Below are 18,766 nucleotides of genomic sequence, written 5' to 3'. Positions count from 1 at the left end.
CCTTGGGAATGGCTGGAATGGGATTGGGAATGTTGGGAGGGCTCTGATCCATGAATCCTGGATCCTTGGGAATGGCTGGAGTGGGACAAGGAATGTTGGGAGGATTTAAATCCATGAATCCTGAATCCTTGGGAATGTGGGAATGGGATTGGGAATGTTGGGAGGATTTAAATCCATGCCCTGAATCCTTGGGAATGGCTGGAATGGGATTGGGAATGTTGGGAGGGCTCTGATCCATGAATCCTGAATTCTTGGGAATGTTGGAATGGGATTGGAAATCTTGAGGGGGTCCTGGATCCTTGGGAATTACTGGAATGGGATTGGGAATGTTGGGAAGGGTTAAATCCAAGTCCTGAATCCTCGGGAATGGCTGGAATGGGACAGGGAATGTTGGGAGGGGTCTGATCCATGAATCCTGAATTCTTGGGAATGGCGGGAATGGGATTGGGAATCTTGAGGGGGTCTTGAATCCTTGGGAGTGGCTGGAATGGGTTTGGGAATGTTGGGAGGGCTCTGATCCATGAATCCTGGATCCTTGGAAATGGTTCGGGTGGGATTGGGAATGTTGGAAGGATTTAAATCCATGAATCCTGAATCCTTGGAAATGGCTGGAACATGATTTGGAGTGTTGGGAGGGGTTAAATCCATGTCCTGAATCCTTGGGAATGGCTGGAATGGGATTGGGAATGTTGGGAGGGGTCTGATCCATGAATCCTGAATTCTTGGGAATGTTGGAATGGGATTGGGAATCTTGAGGGGGTCCTGGATCCTTGGGAGTGACTGGAATGGGATTGGGAATGTTGGGAGGGGTCTGATCCGTGAATCCTGAATCCTTGGGAATGTTGGAATGGGATTGGGAATGTTGGGAAGATGTGAATCCATGAATCCTGAATCCTTGGGAATGGCTGGAATGGGATTGGGAATGCTGGGAAGATGTAAATCCATGAATCCTGAATCCTTGGGAATGACTGGAATGGGATTGGGAATGTTGGGAAGTGTTAAATCCAAGTCCTGGATCCTCGGGAATGGCTGGAACGGGACAGGGAATGTTGGGAGGGGTCTTGAATCCTTGGGAATGGATTGGGAATGGGATTGGGAATTTTGAGGGGGTTCTAATCCATGAATCCTGAATCCTTGGGAATGGCTGGATTGGGTTGGGAATGTTGGGAGGGGTCCTGGATCCTCGGGAATTACTGGAATGGGATTGGGAATGTTGGGAGGGGTCTGATCCATTAATTCTGGAACCTCGGGAATGGTTGGAGTGGGATTGGGAATGTTGGGAGGGGTCCTGAATCCTTGGGAATGGCTGGAATGGGATTGGGAATGTTGGAAGGATTTAAATCCATGGATCCTGAATTCTTGGGAATGGCTGGAACGGGACAGGGAACTTTAGTGGGATCCAATCCATGCCGTGTTTCCTTGGGAATGCCTGGAAGGATCCAGGAATTTTGGCAGCACCTCTGGATAGTTTTCCCAAAAAAAATTTTCCATCTTCCATCTCCTCGCTCTGATTCCCATTCCCAGGAAGCACCGGAATTCCGGGATACCCATTGTGGGAGAGCCATCTCCTTCCCACGTCCGGTTCCCAGCGGCCGGAATTCCAAAATTCTGGAATTCCCAAGAATTCACTCACCCAACCAATCCCGGCTTGGAATTTCACGGGATCGGATCCCGACCAGAGGTCTGTGATCCCCGATCCCATAAATCCACATTTCCAGGGATGGTGGGAATTAAATCCGAATTTCCCAAAATTGTGGGAAATAAATCTGAATTTCCCAAAATTGTGGGAAGTAAGTCTGAAATTTTTTGGGATTGTGGGAAGTAAATCTGAATTTTGCAGGGATTGTGGGAAATAAATCCACGTTTCCCACGATTGTGGGAAATAAATCCGCATTTCTTGGGATTGTGGGAATTAAATCTGAATTTCCCAAAATTGTGGGAAATAAATCTGAATTTCCCAGGATTGTGGGAAATAAATCCAAATTTTCAGGGACTGTGGGGAATAAATCCACATTTCCCGGGATTGTGGGAAATAAATCAGAATTTCCCAAAATTGTGGGAAATAAATCCATATTTTCCGCAATTCTCAGAATAAATACAAATTTCCCAGGACTGTGGGAAAAATCCGCATTTCTTGGGATTGTGGGAATTAAATCTGAATTTCCCGAAATTGTGGGAAATAAATGCAAATTTTCCAGGTGTGTGGGAAATAAATCTGAATTTCCTGGGATTGTGGAGAATAAATCCAAATTTCCCAGGATTGTGGGAAATAAACCCGAATTTCCTGGGATTTTGGGAAATAAATCTGAATTTCCCAGGATTGTGGGAAATAAATCCTTATTTCCCAGCACTGTGGGAAACAAATCTGAATTTTCCAGCACTGTGGGAAATAAATCCGAATTTTCCGGGATTGTGGGAAATAAAAATTCACAAATTGTGGGAAAAAATCATTCTTGATTGTGGGAAATAAATCAGAATTCCAATTGTGGGAAATAAATGATATTAGTATTTAAAAAAATTTTACATGTAATAATTGATCCAACTGTGGAAATAATTCTTTTGATTATGGAAATAAAAATTCCCAACTGTGGGAAATAAATAATCCCAGATTGAGGGAAATAAATATTTCCCAGCACTTTTGGGAAATAAATCTATCCAATTGGGAAATAAATCTGAATTTCACCAATGTGTGAATTGTGGGAAATAAATCCGCATTTCTTGGGATTGTGGGAAATAAATGTGAATTTTCGAGATTGTGGGAAATGAATCTGCATTTCTCAGGATTGTGGGAAATAAATCGAAATTTTCAGTGATTGTAGGAAATAAACTCGCATTTCCTACAATTGTGGGAATTAAATCTGAATTTCCCAGGACTGTGGGAAATAATTCCGCATTTTTTGGGATTTTGGGAAATAAATCAGAATTTCCCAGGACTGTGGGAAATAAATCAGAATTTCCCACGATTGTGGGAAAAAAATCCAAATTTTCCAGGATTGTGGGAAATAAATCCGAATTTCCTGGGATTTTGGGAAATAAATCTGAATTTCCTGGGATTGTGGAGAATAAATCTGAATTTTCCACAATTGCGGGAAATAAATCTGAATTTTCTGGGGACTGTGGGAAATAAATTCGCATTTCCCGGGATTGACGGAAATAAATCCGCATTTCCTGTGATTGTGGGAAGTAAATCTGAATTTTCCGGGGATTTTGGGATATAAATCCACATTTTCCAGGATTGTGGGAAATAAAACTGCATTTTCCAGGAGTGTGGGAAATAAATCCACATTTCCTGCGATTTTGGGAAATAAATCTGAATTTCCTGCAGGATTGTGGGAAATAAATCCTTATTTCCCAGCACTGTGGGAAATAAATCTGAATTTTCCAGGATTGTGGGAAATAAATCAGAATTTCACCAAATTGTGGGAAATAAATCCGCATTTCGTGAGATTGTGGGAAATAAATCCGAATTTCTTGGGATTGTGGGAAATAAATGTGAATTTTCGTGAGATTGTGGGAAATAAATCTGCATTTCTCAGGATTGTGGGAAATAAATCAAAATATTCAGTGCTTGCAGGAAATAAACTCACATTTCCTACAACTGTGGGAATTAAATCTGAATTTCCCAGGACTGTGGGAAATAATTCCGCGTTTCTTGGGATTATAGGAAATAAATCAGAATTTCCCAGGATTGTGGGAAAAAAAATCCAAATTTTCCAGGATTGTGGGAAATAAACCCAATTTCCTGGGATTTTGGGAAATAAATCTGAATTTCCTGGGATTTTGGGAAATAAATCTGAATTTCCTGGGATTGTGGAGAATAAATCTGAATTTTCCACAACTGTGGGAAATAAATCTGAATTTCCTGGGGATTATGGGAAACAAATCTGAATTTCCCGAAATTGTGGGAAATAAATCCGAATTTTCCAGGATTGTGGGAAATAAATCTGAATTTCCCGGGATTGTGGGAAACAAATCTAAACTTCCCAGGATTTTGGGAAATAAATCGCGAATTTCCCAGGGATCGCAGAGTCAACTTGGAGCCGCCCAATGGGATCCCAACCGGGAAAATCCGCCTTGCTCTCCCTCCTCCTCCTCCTCCTCTTGGCCGCTCTGATCCTGCCAATCCCTGGAGAAATCCCTTCCCGCCGGCTACCGGGAGCACGAGGATCCCCGGGAATCCCCGGGATTGATCCGGTGCGGCGAGTACAGCAACCAGGTGCTGCCGGACGGGCGGTGCCGCGTCGTGGCCACGCTGCCGCAGGGCGACGAGCAGCGCTGCCCGGACCTGTTCCGCTGCACCGACGAGGTCTCCTACTGGCTCCACGAGAACGAGGAGCGCAAGCAGCAGATCCTGGAGCTGCGGGAGCTCATCTCCGAGCTCCAGGAGGAGCTCCGCAACCACCGGCACCGGCTCAAGGCCCTGGAGATACAGGTGGAGGGTGGTGACCGCGGCGGTGTTTTGTTTATTTATGTGGGGGATTCTGGTTCCTGGAGTTTGGCAGGGTCAGAACTTGGATTCCAGGGATAGTTTCCACAAAATCAACCCCAAATCCTTGAGTTTTATCCACAGAATCCCCTCCCCTTGTGGAAGGGCTGTGGATCCATCCCGTTCTCATAGCCCTGAAGATCCCAGTCAATGTGACCACCCCATGGGGTTTGTTCCCTTTTGGTTCCTGGAGTTTGGCAGGGTTGGAACTTGGATTCAAGGGTGAATTGCCTCAAAACCAACCCCAAATCTTTGAGTTTCACCCGTGGAATCTCCTCCACCTTTGGAAGGGTTGTGGGTCCATCCCATTCCCAAAGCCCTGGAGATCCTCTTCAATGTGGCGACCATGGTTTGTTGTTTTTCTTTTTCCATGGGGGATTCCAGCTCCTGGAGTTTGGCAGGGTCGGAACTTGGATTCCAGGGATAATTTCCTCAAAATCAATCCCAAATCCTTGAGTTTTATCCATGGAATCCCCTCCTTTGGTCCTTCTTAGCAAGGGCTGTGGTTCCATCCCATTCCCAAAGCCCTGGAGATACAGGTGGAGGGTGGCGACCGCGGTGGTGTTTTGTTTATTTACGTGGGGGATTCTGGTTCCTGGAATTTGGCAGGGTTGGAACTTGGATTCCAGGGATAATTTCCTCAAAATCAACCCCAAATCTTTGAGTTTTATCTATGGAATCCCCTCCTTTGGTCCTTCTTAGCAAGGGCTGTGGTTCCATCCCATTCCCAAAGCCCTGGAGATACAGGTGATGTCCAGGCCACCCCTGTGGAGTTTGTTCCGTGGGTGGTTCCTGTTCCTGGAATTTGGCAGGGTTGGAACTTGGATTCAAGGGTGAATTGCCTCAAAACCAACCCCAAATCCTTGAGTTTCACCCGTGGAATCTCCACCACTTTTGGAAGGGCTGTGGGTCCATCCCATTCCCAAAGCGCTGGAGATCCCAAGCAAAAGCGTCCGTGGAATTTTTTCCATTGGCGCTTCCAGCCCCTGGAATTCTGCAGGGTCGGAACTTGGATCAGGTGCCTTCCAGCGATCATTTCCTCAAAATCAACCCCAAATCTTTGAGTTTTATCCATGGAATCCCCTCCTTTGGTCCTTCTTAGCAAGGGCTGTGGTTCCATCCCATTCCCAAAGCCCTGGAGATACAGGTGGAGGGTGGCGACCGTGGCGCTGTTTTGTTTATGCGGGGGATTCTGGTTCCTGGAGTTTGGCAGGGTTGGAACTTGGATTCCAGGGATAATTTCTGCAAAATCAACCCCAAATCCTTGAGTTTTATCCACAGAATCCCCTCCTTTGGTCCTTCTTAGCAAGGGCTGTGGTTACATCCCATTCCCAAAGCCCTGGAGACCCAGCTGAGGTCCAGGCTGCCCCCGTGAAGTTTGTTCCGTGGGTGGTTCTGGCTCCTGGAATTTGGCAGTGTTGGAACTTGGACTCCACGGATAATTTCCTCAAAATCAATCCCAAATCCTTGAGTTTTATCTGTGGAATCTCCTTAGCTTTTGGAAGGGCTGTGGGTCCATCCCATTCCCAAAGTCCTGGAGATCCCAAGCAAAAGTGTCCATGGGATTTATTCCATTGGTGCTTCCAGCTCCTGAAATTTGGCAGGGCTGGAACTTGGGTTCCAGGGTTAATTGCCTCAGCATCAATCCCAAATCCTTGACTTTATCCATAGAATTTCCTCAACCTGTGGAAGTGCTGTGGATCCATCCCTGTTTCCAAAGCCCTGGAGATCCCAAGTAAAAATGTCCATGGAATTTTTTCCATTGGTGCTTCCAGCCCCTGGAATTTGGCAGGGTTGGAACTTGGATTCCAGGGGTAATTTCCTCAAAACCAACCCCAAACCCTTGAGTTTTATCCATGGAATCTCCCCCACCTTTGGAAGGGCTGTGGATCCTTCGCCAGGCCCAGGCAGCGATCGGGAAGCGGGAGGGAATTCCCAGGCTGCTGTGGGATTTGGGGATTTCTGGATCAAGCCTGCTCTGCCATCTAAAGGGAACAAGGAGAGAGAGCGCATTCCAGGTGGGATCGGGATGTCCATCCTCTGGAATTTGCTCTGGGGAATCTCCTGCCAACTTCACCCTGGAATTTACACGGGATCAGAGCCTGGTTTTCCTGGAAAAAAAGGAGGCAAAGGGATGTAAATGTTCTTTTAGGGGCATCCAGGGCTGGAATTCTCAGGATGAGGAGAGGCTGGGAGAGCTGGGAATGTGCAGCTGGATCAGGGGAGGATCCAGGGAATCCTTGGAGCCTTTTCCAGAGGGAAAGGAGAGCTGGGATCTGGGATTTGGGCAAGGGCTGGAGGGGCAGGAGGCAGGGAATGGCTTCCAGTGGGAAAGGGGAGCTTGGGATGGTGGGATCTTGGGAAGGGATTCCTGGCTGGGCTGGGATTCCCAGAGAATCCCTGGATCCCTGGAAGTGTCCAAGGAAAGGCTGGATCACCCTGGGATGGTTGGAGGTGTGTCCCTGCCCGTGGAATGGGATGAGCTGGAATATCCCGACGGTGAAAGTGTTTGGAAAACATTCCCACATTCCCAACCTGCTCTTCCCTGCCCTTCACAGAATCCCGGGAACACCAATCTGGTTGGGAGCCTCCATGAGAATTCCAACCCCAACCACAAGAATTCCAATCCCAACCACGAGAATTCCAACCCCAACCACGAGAATTCCAACCCCAACCCTTGGCATCTTCGACCCACCACCCCACCACCTCGCCGTCATTCCCAATCCTGTTTTCCCCCCTTTTTTTATCCCCCCACCCCTCAGCAGGAGGAGGCGTCGGGGCAGAACCGGAGCCTGCTCCAGAGGCTGCAGGACCTGGAGCAGCATTCCCGGGAATCCAGCACGCTGCAGCACATCCAGGCCACGCTGCTCTACGACATCCAGGCGCAGATCAACAACATCTCGGCGCTGGCCGACTGGGCCTGGAGGAACCCCAGCTGCCTCCACGCCGGCGCCGACATCCGCGTCCAGGAGGAGATGCGGCATCCAGGTGGGAGCGGGAATGGGGCCGGGAATGGGGTCAGGAATGGGGCCGGAATGGGGTTGGGAATGGGGTTGGGAATGGGGTCGGGAATGGGGCTGGGAATGGGGTTGAGAATGGGATTGGGAATGGGGCTGGGAATGGGGGCTGGGAATGGGGTCAGGAATGGGGCCGGAATGGGGCTGAGAATGGGGTGGGAATGGGGTCAGGAATGGGGTCGGGAATGGGGTCGGGAATGGGATTGGGAATGGGGCTGGGAATGGGGCTGAGAATGGGGCTGGGAATGCGGCGGAATGGGGCGGGAATGGGGTCGGAATGGGGTATTGGGAATGGGGTTGGGAATGGGATTGGGAATGGGATTGGTAATGGGATCAGGAATGGGATCAGGAGTGGGATTGCCATCGTGCTCCATCCCAGTTCCGTAGCTTTTCCTGTTCCCAGTGCAGGATGCGCTCAGGATCACACCTGGAATTTGCCCAAATCCTCGGAATGTTTTCCATCCAAAAAACCCACCAAAATTTCCAAAAACGTTGAGATTTTACCGTCAAAAATTCCATTTTTTTCCTCTTAAAAACTGAACAATTTTTGTAATTTCTCTGGCTTTGGTGAAAGTTTTTTTTTTTTTTTGCTGGGTTTTTGGTTCTTTTCCAGGAGGAGATGCAGCATTGGGAATGGGATTGGGAATGGGATCAGGAATGGGATCGGGATCACACTCCATCCCACTTTTCTGGGGGCTTCCATTGCTTTTCCAGCTCCCCGGATGTGGGAGGTACTCAGGATCACACCTGGAGCTTGCACAAATCCCGGGAATGCCCAAATCCTTTTCCATCCAAAAACCCCACAAAAATGTGGAGTTTTTACCATCAAAAGTTCATTTTTCCACTTAAAAAGCCAACAATTTTTTGTAAATTCTCTTTTTTTCAGTGTTTTTTGTTTTCCTTTCTTTTTGGCTGGTTTTTGGTTCTTTTCCAGGAGGAGATGCGGCATCCAGGTCATGGGAATGGAATTGGGAATGGGGCCAGGAATGGGATCAGGAATGGAATTGGGAATGGGGTCAGGAATGGGATCAGGAATGGGATCAGGAATGGGATCAAGAATGGGATCGGGAATGGGGCCGGGAATGGGATCAGGAATGGGATGAGGAATGGGATCAGGAATGGGATCGGGAATGGAATTGGGAATGGGATCCGGAATGGGATCAGGAATGGCGGTGGGATCCCGCTCCATCCCAGTTCCGTAGCTTTTCCAGTTCCAGGTGCTCAGGATCTCACCTGGAGTTTGCACAAATCCTGGGAATGTTTTCCATCCCAAAACTCACAAAAATGTGGAGTTTTTACCATTAAAAAATTCCCATTTTTTTCCACTTAAAAACCCAATAATTTTTTGTGATTTCTGTGGTTTCAGTGAAATTTTTGGGGCAGGTTTTTGCTTCTTTTCCAGGAGGAGATGCAACATCCAGGTGGCAGGAATTGGATGGGGAATGGGATGGGAATGGGATCAGGAATGGGATGGGGAATGGGATGGGAATGGGATCAGGAATGGGATCCAGAATGGGATGGGGAATGGGATCAGGAATGGGGATCGGGAATGGGATGGGGAATGGGATCAGGAATGGGATCAGGAATGGGATGGGGAATGGGATGGGGAATGGGATCAGGAATGGGGTCGGGAATGGGATCAGGAATGGGATCCAGAATGGGATCAGGAATGGCGGTGGGATCCCGCTCCATCCCAGTTCCATAGCTTTTCCATCTCCTTGGTTGTGGGATGTGCTCAGGATCACACCTGGAGTTTGCACAAATCCTGGGAATGTTTTCCATCCCAAAACTCACAAAAATGTGGAGTTTTTACCGTAAAAAATTTCCTTTATTTTCCCACTTAAAAACCCAATAATTTTTTGTGATTTCTGTGGTTTCAGTGAAATTTTTGGGGCAGGTTTTTGCTTCTTTTCCAGGAGGAGATGCAACATCCAGGTGGCAGGAATGGGATGGGGAATGGGATGGGGAATGGGGCCGGGAATGGGATCGGGAATGGGATCCAGAATGGGATGGGGAATGGGATCAGGAATGGGGCAGGGAATGGGATCAGGAATGGGATGGGGAATGGGATCAGGAATGGGGCCGGGAATGGGATCAGGAATGGGATCAGGAATGGGATGGGGAATGGGATCAGGAATGGGATCAGGAATGGAGTCCAGAATGGAATTGGGAATGGGATCGGGAATGGGATCCAGAATGGGATCAGGAATGGGATCCAGAATGGGATGGGGAATGGGATCAGGAATGGGGCCGGGAATGGGATCAGGAATGGGATGGGGAATGGGATCAGGAATGGGATCCAGAATGGGATCAGGAATGGGATGGGGAATGGGATCAGGAATGGGATCCAGAATGGGATCCAGAATGGGATCAGGAATGGGATCAGGAATGGAGTCCAGAATGGAATTGGGAATGGGATCGGGAATGGGATCAGGAATGGGATCCAGAATGGAGTCCAGAATGGAATTGGGAATGGGATCGGGAATGGGAGCAGGAATGGGATCAGGAATGGCGGTGGGATCCCGCTCCATCCCAGTTCCGTAGCTTTTCCAGTTCCAGGTGCTCAGGATCACACCTGGAGTTTGCCCAAATCCTGGGAATGTTTTCCATCCCAAAACCCACAAAAATGTGGAGTTTTTACCATTTAAAAATTCCCTTTTTTTTTCCACTTAAAAACCCAATAATTTTTTGTGATTTCTGTGGTTTCAGTGAATTTTTTGGGGCAGGTTTTTGCTTCTTTTCCAGGAGGAGATGCAACATCCAGGTGGCAGGAATGGGATGGGGAATGGGATGGGAATGGGATCAGGAATGGGATCAGGAATGGGATCAGGAATGGGATCGGGAATGGGATCAGGAATGGGATCCAGAATGGGATGGGGAATGGGATCAGGAATGGAGTCAGGAATGGGATCAGGAATGGGATCGGGAATGGGATCAGGAATGGGATGGGGAATGGGATGGAATGGGATCAGGAATGGGATCAGGAATGGGATGGGGAATGGGATGGGGAATGGGATCAGGAATGGGGTCGGGAATGGGATCAGGAATGGGATGGGGAATGGGATGGGGAATGGGATCAGGAATGGGATCAGGAATGGGATGGGGAATGGGATGGGGAATGGGATCAGGAATGGGGTCGGGAATGGGATCAGGAATGGGATGGGGAATGGGATGGGGAATGGGATCAGGAATGGGATCCAGAATGGGATCAGGAATGGGATCAGGAATGGGATCAGGAATGGCGGTGGGATCCCGCTCCATCCCAGTTCCATAGCTTTTCCATCTCCTTGGTTGTGGGATGTGCTCAGGATCACACCTGGAGTTTGCCCAAATCCTGGGAATGTTTTCCATCCCAAAACTCACAAAAATGTGGAGTTTTTACCGTAAAAAATTTCCTTTATTTTCCCACTTAAAAACCCAATAATTTTTTGTGATTTCTGTGGTTTCAGTGAAATTTTTTGGGGCAGGTTTTTGCTTCTTTTCCAGGAGGAGATGCAACATCCAGGTGGCAGGAATGGGATGGGGAATGGGATGGGGAATGGGGCCGGGAATGGGATCAGGAATGGGATCAGGAATGGGATCAGGAATGGCGGTGGGATCCCGCTCCATCCCAGTTCCGTAGCTTTTCCAGTTCCAGGTGCAGGATGTGCTCAGGATCTCACCTGGAGTTTGCACAAATCCTGGGAATGTTCTCCATCCAAAAACCGACCAAAAAAAAAATCCCCAGAAATTTAAACTTTTTACCATTAAAAAAAATTCATTTTTTCCCACTTAAAACGGAACAATTTTTTTGTAAATTCTCTCTGCTTTTAGTGATTTTTTTCCAGGTTTTTGGTTATTCTCTTTTCTCCCAACATTTCAATTTTCCTGATTCCGATTTTCCTAGAATAATTTAATTGAATAATTCCAAATTTTCCCTGGAATCATATAGGAATCTCTCGAGAATAATTACAGATTTTCCCTGGAATAATTTGTGATTCTTCCCAGAATAATTTCAGATTTTCCCTGGAATAATTTTGGGATTTCTGATTTTCCCTGAATAATTTGTGATTTCCTATATTTATTTTCCCCAATTTTTTATAATGAATTTCAATTTTCTGGAATATTTACTGAATCAATCCTGAATAAAGATTTCTAGTAATTTAAATTTCCTGAATAGTTTGGGAGAATAATTCCAAATTTTCCCTGGAATCATATGGGAATCTCCCCAGAATAATTTCAGATTTCCCTAGAATAATTTAAATTTTTCCTGGAATAATTTGGTATTTTCCTGGAATAATTTGTGATTCTCCGAAATATTCCTTCCTGAATTTTTCCTTGTCATTTGTATTCTCCCCGAATAATATTTTCCCCATAATTTGAACAAAGAATCTCCCATTCAGATTTTCCCTGGAATCATTTGTGATTGTCCCTAAAATAATTCCAAATTTCTGGAATCATTTGTGATTCTCCCCAGAATAATTTTAGATTTTTCCCTGGAATAATTTGGGATTCTCCCTGGAATAATTCCAAATTTTCCCTGAAATAATCCCCTTTAAGCTCTGGAAAACTCTGGAGAAAGAATCCCCACTGACCTTTGGAACCGGAACCCTCATTGCCAGAATCTCACCCCTGAACCCAAAAATCCAGGAATTTATTTTTTTTTTCCCCAACTCTTTCAGATTCACGGGAAAAAAACGGTAACCACGTCTTTCTTTTCCCATTCCCATTCCCAGAAATCAAACACAGCCGGAATTGTCCCATCGACTGCGCTTCCGTCTACTCCAACGGGCTCCGGAGATCCGGGATTTACAGCATCCTGCCCTCGGTGCGCGGAATTCCCATCGAGGTCCTCTGCGAGATGGACACGGAAGGTCCGGGATTCCCGACGGATTTGTTGTTGTTTTTGTTGTTGGATCCCGGTGATTCCAGGGGTGGCTGGGCGCTGGGGCGGTTCCCAAGGCTGCCGGAGATCCCGGAGGGTTTGGGAAATGCTCCGGTGGGAATTTTGGGGTGTCGCGGAGTTGGAGGGATGATCCTGGTGGGGCTCATGCGGGTGTTCCGGGATTTGAGCTCAAGGCAGGCGCAGGGAATCCTAAATCCTGGAATGGTTTGGGTGGGAAGGGACCTTGAATGCCATCCCGTTCCAATCCCGACAACCCTCACTATCCCAGGGTGATCCAGCTCTCCCTTGGACATTCCCAGGGATCCAGGGATTCTCTGGGAATTCCAGCCCAGCCTGGAATTCCTTCCCAAGATCCCAAAATCCCAAAATCCCAAAATCCCGACCCTCTGGCCATGGCGGGAGCCATTCCCTGTCCTGCCATTCCAGGCCCTTTTCCCAAATCCCTCTCCAGCTCTCCTGGATTGGATCCATCCCTATCCCGATTCTTCCTTGAGAAGGAATTTTGGGATCCAGGGGCTTCTCTGGGAATTGGGGACTCCAGGAAGGGTCTCCCTTCCCTTTTCCATCCCTGAATTCCATAAAAAATCCCTCGGGATGGATCCTGAGTGTCCTGGATCCCAGAATCCCGGAATGGTTTGGGATGGGATCCACGGACCTTCAATCCCATCCCAGGGTGATCCAACATTTCTTTGGACATTCCCAGGGATCCAGGGATTCTCTGGGAATTCCAGCCCAGCCAGGAATCCCTTCCCAAGATCCCACCATCCCAATCTCCTCTTTCCCAGCGGGAAGCCATTCCCTGCCTCCTGCCCCTCCATCCCTTTCCCCCAAATCCCAAATCCCAGCTCTCCCGCACAACTCCAGTGATTCAAATCCCGCTTTTGGCCCATGGGTCTGCCTGGAACTCTCCAGATTTTCCCTGGATTTTTCCCCGTTTCCCGTCCTCTCCCGCCAGGGGGTGGCTGGACCGTCATCCAGAGGCGCCAGGACGGATCCGTGGATTTCAACCGGACCTGGAACGAGTACAAGGAAGGATTTGGGGACCTCAACGGGGAATTCTGGCTGGGCAACGACAACATCCACAGGATGACCAGCCAAGGGGATTATTCCCTACGGATCGACCTGGAAGATTGGAATAACAAACACAAACACGCCTTCTACCAGGTCTTCAGGTAAAACCTGGGATTTCAAACCCTCAGGCAGCGGGAATTCTGTCCAGGGAGGTTTCCCGGTCTCTCCTTCCCTTCCCGCCTGGATTTCATCCCCAATTTGGGGTGAAAGTTGGGATGGAGTTGGATGTGAGTTGGGGAGTGTGTGGTGTCACCCGGCCGTGCCCGAATTCCAAATCCATGGAGAAAGGAGGTGTAGGATCCCGTGGATAATCCCTGGCCTCTCCCCATTTTTTTTTTGGCCTCAATTATTGAGCTCTGTGCCCAAAAATCAAAAGGGTTTTGAGGAATTTCTCCTAAAATTCCTCAACCTTCCTCAAAGGGACTCAAAATTTTTCCCGGTTTGGAATTTTGTCATCTCCACTCAATTATTTCCTGGAATCCTTGGGAATTTCCAGTCCTTCCCCTCATCCCGTGTTTTATTTTTCCAACTGCATCAGCCACATCCCGGATTACCCCAGAGCGACCAGGAGCGTCTGGATTGTCCCGGAGGATCCCATTCCCCGTTTCTCCTGGAAATGCTCCTGCCTCCTAAAATCCTGGAATGTTTTGGGTGGGAAGGGACATTTCCAACCTCGTCCCGAAATTCCCAGATTCCCGGACCACAGAAGGAAATAAAATCCCCCAGGCTGGAAAACGAAAATTCCGACAGAATTCCAACCATCCCAAGGGAAAAATTCCTTTGTTTTTCCCCCAGAAGTATTGAGGATGAGGAAAATTCAGAATTCAGAAAATTCAGAAAATTCAGAAAATTCAGAATATTCAGAATATTCAGAAAATTCAGAAAATTCAGAAAATTCAGAATATTCAGAAAATTAAGAAAATTCAGAACATCCAGAATATTCAGAATATTCAGAAAATTAAGAAAATTCAGAAAATTTGGAAAATTCTGAATATTCAGAAAATTCAGAAAATTCAGAAAATTCAGAAAATTCAGAATATTCTCAATATTCAGAATATTCAGAAAATTCAGGATTTTCATCCCCAAAGTGCCCAAATTCCCCGACCACAGAAGAAAATAAAATACCCCAGGCTGGAGAACGAAAATTCCGACAGAATTCCGACCATCCCAAGGAAAAATTCCTTTGTTTTTCCCCCAGCAGTATTGAGGACGAGGAAAATTCAGAAAATTCAGAAAATGCAGAAAATGCAGAAAATTCAGAAAATTCAGAAAATTCAGAAAATTCAGAATATTCAGAATATCCTGAATATTCAGAAAATTCAAATAAAAAAAACCTTTAAATTGAATATTCAGAAAATTCAGAATTCAGAATATTCAGAAAATTAAGAAAATTCAGAAAATTTGGAAAATTCTGAATATTCACAATATTCAGAAAATTCAGAAAATTCAGAATTCAGAATATTCAGAATATTCAGAATATCCAGAAAATTTAGAATATTCAGAAAATCCAGAAAATTTAGAAAATTTAAAAAATTCAGAAAATTCAGGATTTTCATCCCGAAATTCCCAAATTCCCCGACCACAGAAAAAAATAAAATACCCCAGGCTGGCGAACGAAAATTCCGACAGAATTCCAACCATCCCAAGGAAAAATTCCTTTGTTTTTCCCCCAGCAGTATTGAGGACGAGGAAAATTCAGAAAATTCAGAAAATTCAGAAAATTCAGAATGCAGAATATTGAGAATATTGAGAATATTCAGAAAATTCAGAAAATTCAGAAAATTCAGAATATTCAGAATATCCTGAATATTCAGAAAATTCAGAAAATTCAGAATATTCAGAAAATTAAGAAAATTCAGAAAATTTGGAAAATTCTGAATATTCACAATATTCAGAAAATTCAGAAAATTCAGAATTCAGAATATTCAGAATATTCAGAATATCCAGAAAATTCAGAATATTCAGAAAATCCAGAAAATTCAGAAAATTAAAAAAATTCAGAAAATTCAGGATTTTCATCCCGAAATTCCCAAATTCTCCAACCACAGAAGGAAATAAAATCCCCCAGGCTGGAAAACAAAAATTCCAACAGAATTCCGACCATCCCAAGGAAAAATTCCTTTGTTTTTCCCCTCTCTCCACAGCATCGAGGACGAGGAAAACTTCTACCGGCTGCACGTGGACGGGTTCAGCGGCACCGTGGAGGATTCCTTCGCCTGGTACCACGACAAGAGGAGCTTCAGCACGCCGGACTCGGGCAACATCTGCGCCGAGATCTCGCACGGGGGCTGGTGGTACCACCAGTGCTTCTTCTCCAACCTCAACGGCGTCTACTACAAGGTGAAGGGCGGGAAGGGGGATTTCGGGAATTTTGGGAATTTTGGGAGGGTTTTTTGTTTTTTTTTTCCTGGTCGGAGATTTTTTTTCCCCCCAAAAAACAAAAGGGATGGACGTCAAGGAGAAGCGGGATGGAGAGGGTGGGGTGTGAGGAGCGAGGGTGTTGCTGCTGGAATTGTGGAATTGTTGAGGTTGGAGAAGTTTTCCGAGGCGGAATCCAAACATTTCCAGCGTTTCTGATCATGCCACTGATCCGTGTCTTCCCAAATCCATCCAGGAATGGGAAATCTGCCCAAAATCTGCCCAAAATCCAACCAAACCTCCCCTGGCACAGCTGCATCCCATTCCTCATTTTCTGGGAGATCATTCCTGAATTGTTGAGGTTGGAAAAGTTTTCCCAGGGTGAATCCAAACATTCCGAGCATTTCCGATCCTGCCACTGATCCGTGTCCTCCCAAATCCATCCAGGAATGGGAAATCTGCCCAAAATCTCCCCAAAATCCAACCAAACCTCCCCTGACACAGCTGCATCCCATTCCTCACTTCTCTGGGAGATCATTCCGGAATTGTTGAGGTTGGAAAAGTTCTCCGAGGGTGAATCCAAGCATTTCCAGTATTTCCAATCCTGGCACTGATCCGTGTCCTCCCAAATCCATCCAGGAATGGGAAATCTGCCCAAAATCTGCCCAAAATCTGCCCAAAATCCAACCAAACCTCCCCTGGCACAGCTGCATCCCATTCCTCATTCCCGGGAGATCATTCCTGAATTGTTGAGGTTGGAAAAGTTTTCCGAGGGTGAAACCAAACATTCCCAGCATTTCCAGTCCTGCCACTGATCCGTGTCTTCCCAAATCCATCCAGGAATGGGAAATCTGCCCAAAATCTGCCCAAAATCCAACCAAACCTCCCCTGGCACAGCTGGGTGCCATTCCTCATTCCCCGGGAGATCATTCCTAAATTGTTGAGGTTGGAAAAGTTCTCCGAGGGTGAATCCAACAATTCCCTGGAATTCCAGTCCTGCCACTGATCCGTGTCCTCCCAAATCCCTCCAGGAATGGGAAATCTGCCCAAAATCTGCCCAAAATCCAACCAAACCTCCCCTGGCACAGCTGCATCCCATTCCTCATTCCCTGGGAGAACATTCCAGAATTGTTGAGGTTGGAAAAGTTCTCCGAGGGTGAATCCAAACATTTCCGAGCAATTCCAGTCCTGCCACTGATCCGTGTCCTCCCAAATCCATCCCAGGAATGGGAAATCTGCCCAAAATCTGCCCAAAATCCAACCAAACCTCCCCTGGCACAGCTGCATCCCATTCCTCATTTTCTGGGAGATCATTCCTGGAATTGTTGAGGTTGGAAAAGTTCTCCAGGGACGAATCCAACCATTCCCGCATTTCCAATCCTGCTCCCATATTTCCAAGAGATCCTTTTTCCCATGATCCCACCCCAAAGATGCTTCCAAGCGTTTTCCACTTATAGTGGTTTTGGTTCATTAGTTCAATTAATGTTAATTTAATTAGATTTTGTTAATAATTTTGTTAATTTAATTTTTATATTTTGTTTAATAACATTGATTAAATTATTTTTTCATTAATTTTTTTAATTTTGAGATTTAATTGATGTGTTGATGAGTGTGGTGGGTTTGGTGTTGGTTTTTTACTATTATTATTATTATTATTATTATTATTATTATTATTATTATTATTGATATAATAACAATATTATTATTTATCATAATAAAATTAATACAATAATCTTGATAAATATTATTAATAATACCATTAGCATAATAATACACTAGTAATATAATAATAATAATATTATAATATTAATATTATATAGTGTTATAATATTATAATAATTTTATATTATAATATTACTGTTAAATTATTATAATGTATAACAGGATTATTATGTATTTTATAATTATTGTATATTTATGTATTTATATATTTGTATATTTATATATTTGTATAATTGTATATTTATATATTTATATATTTATATATAAAATATATAAATACATAAATATACAAATACATAAATATATTAAAATAATTATAAATATAGAAATAATAAATTGTGTTATTAATAATTATTATAATTACTAGAAATTATATATTATTATATTTTATAATTATAATGTATTTAATATTTTTCATGAGGTAAGATTAGGAGAAAAATAAAGTAAATTTAAAACTTTAAAAGGGTATAAAGAATATTTTATTAAAAGCAATTAAATTTTAAAAAAACCATAAGAATCAAAACAAAATAATTTATTTTTTACTGATTATGATGTTTTTATGGGTTTTTTTGTATGTCTGTATTTTGGGGTTTTTGTTGTATTTTGGGGTTTTTTGTTGTATTTGGGGGGTTTTTTTGGTATTTTTTGGTGTTTTTTTACCTCTCCTGATCTCCTTTCTCCGCTTCGCCCAGGGCGGCCGATATTCCATCAAGAACCGGAAGATGCTGGGCCCGGATGGGATCGTGTGGTATTCCTGGAAGGACACGGACTACTATTCCCTGCGGAAGGTGGTGATGATGATCCGGCCGCGCGCGTTCCGGCCCCACCTCTCCCCGTGAGGTGTCCCGGGACCTTCCCCTCTTCACATCCCGCGAAACGGCGGGAATGGAGGGACGGGAAACGGATTCGGGACGGACCAAGCCAGAGCTGTTGGGTTTTGTGGGAATGGATCCAGCCGGGATCCAACAGGGAATTAATCTGAGGGCTCCAACACTGAAGATCTCCTGGGATTGTGGAGGTGATTCCTGGGAAAGGAATGGATCCAATCAGGCTCCAAAGGGGAATTCATCCGAGTCCTCCAATGTGGGACATCTCCTGGGAATGTGGAGGTGATTCCTGGGAAGGGAATGGATCCAACCGGGATCCAACAGGGAATTATCCGAGTCGTCCAACATTGGAGATCTCCTGGGATTGTGGAGGTGATTCCTGGGAAAGGAATGGATCCAA

At 45.3% G+C, this 18,766-nt stretch overlaps 1 protein-coding gene across 1 annotated transcript; it reads left to right on the top strand.

Annotated features, from left to right (window-relative positions):
* Positions 1-4,022: 4,022 nt before the first annotated feature.
* LOC115901922 (angiopoietin-related protein 7-like) lies at positions 4,023-18,766 on the top strand. The gene is given in 7 exon segments (XM_030944982.1): positions 4,023-4,122; positions 4,124-4,432; positions 7,249-7,474; positions 12,219-12,356; positions 13,344-13,560; positions 15,604-15,799; positions 18,232-18,766. Coding segments are annotated over 7 exon segments (1,308 nt in total). The 5' UTR covers positions 4,023-4,047; the 3' UTR covers positions 18,379-18,766.

This window comes from Camarhynchus parvulus, chromosome 3 (assembly GCF_901933205.1).
Source record: "Camarhynchus parvulus chromosome 3, STF_HiC, whole genome shotgun sequence".
NCBI classification, from domain to species: domain Eukaryota; kingdom Metazoa; phylum Chordata; class Aves; order Passeriformes; family Thraupidae; genus Camarhynchus; species Camarhynchus parvulus.
This window is presented reverse-complemented; position numbering and strand designations above follow the sequence as displayed.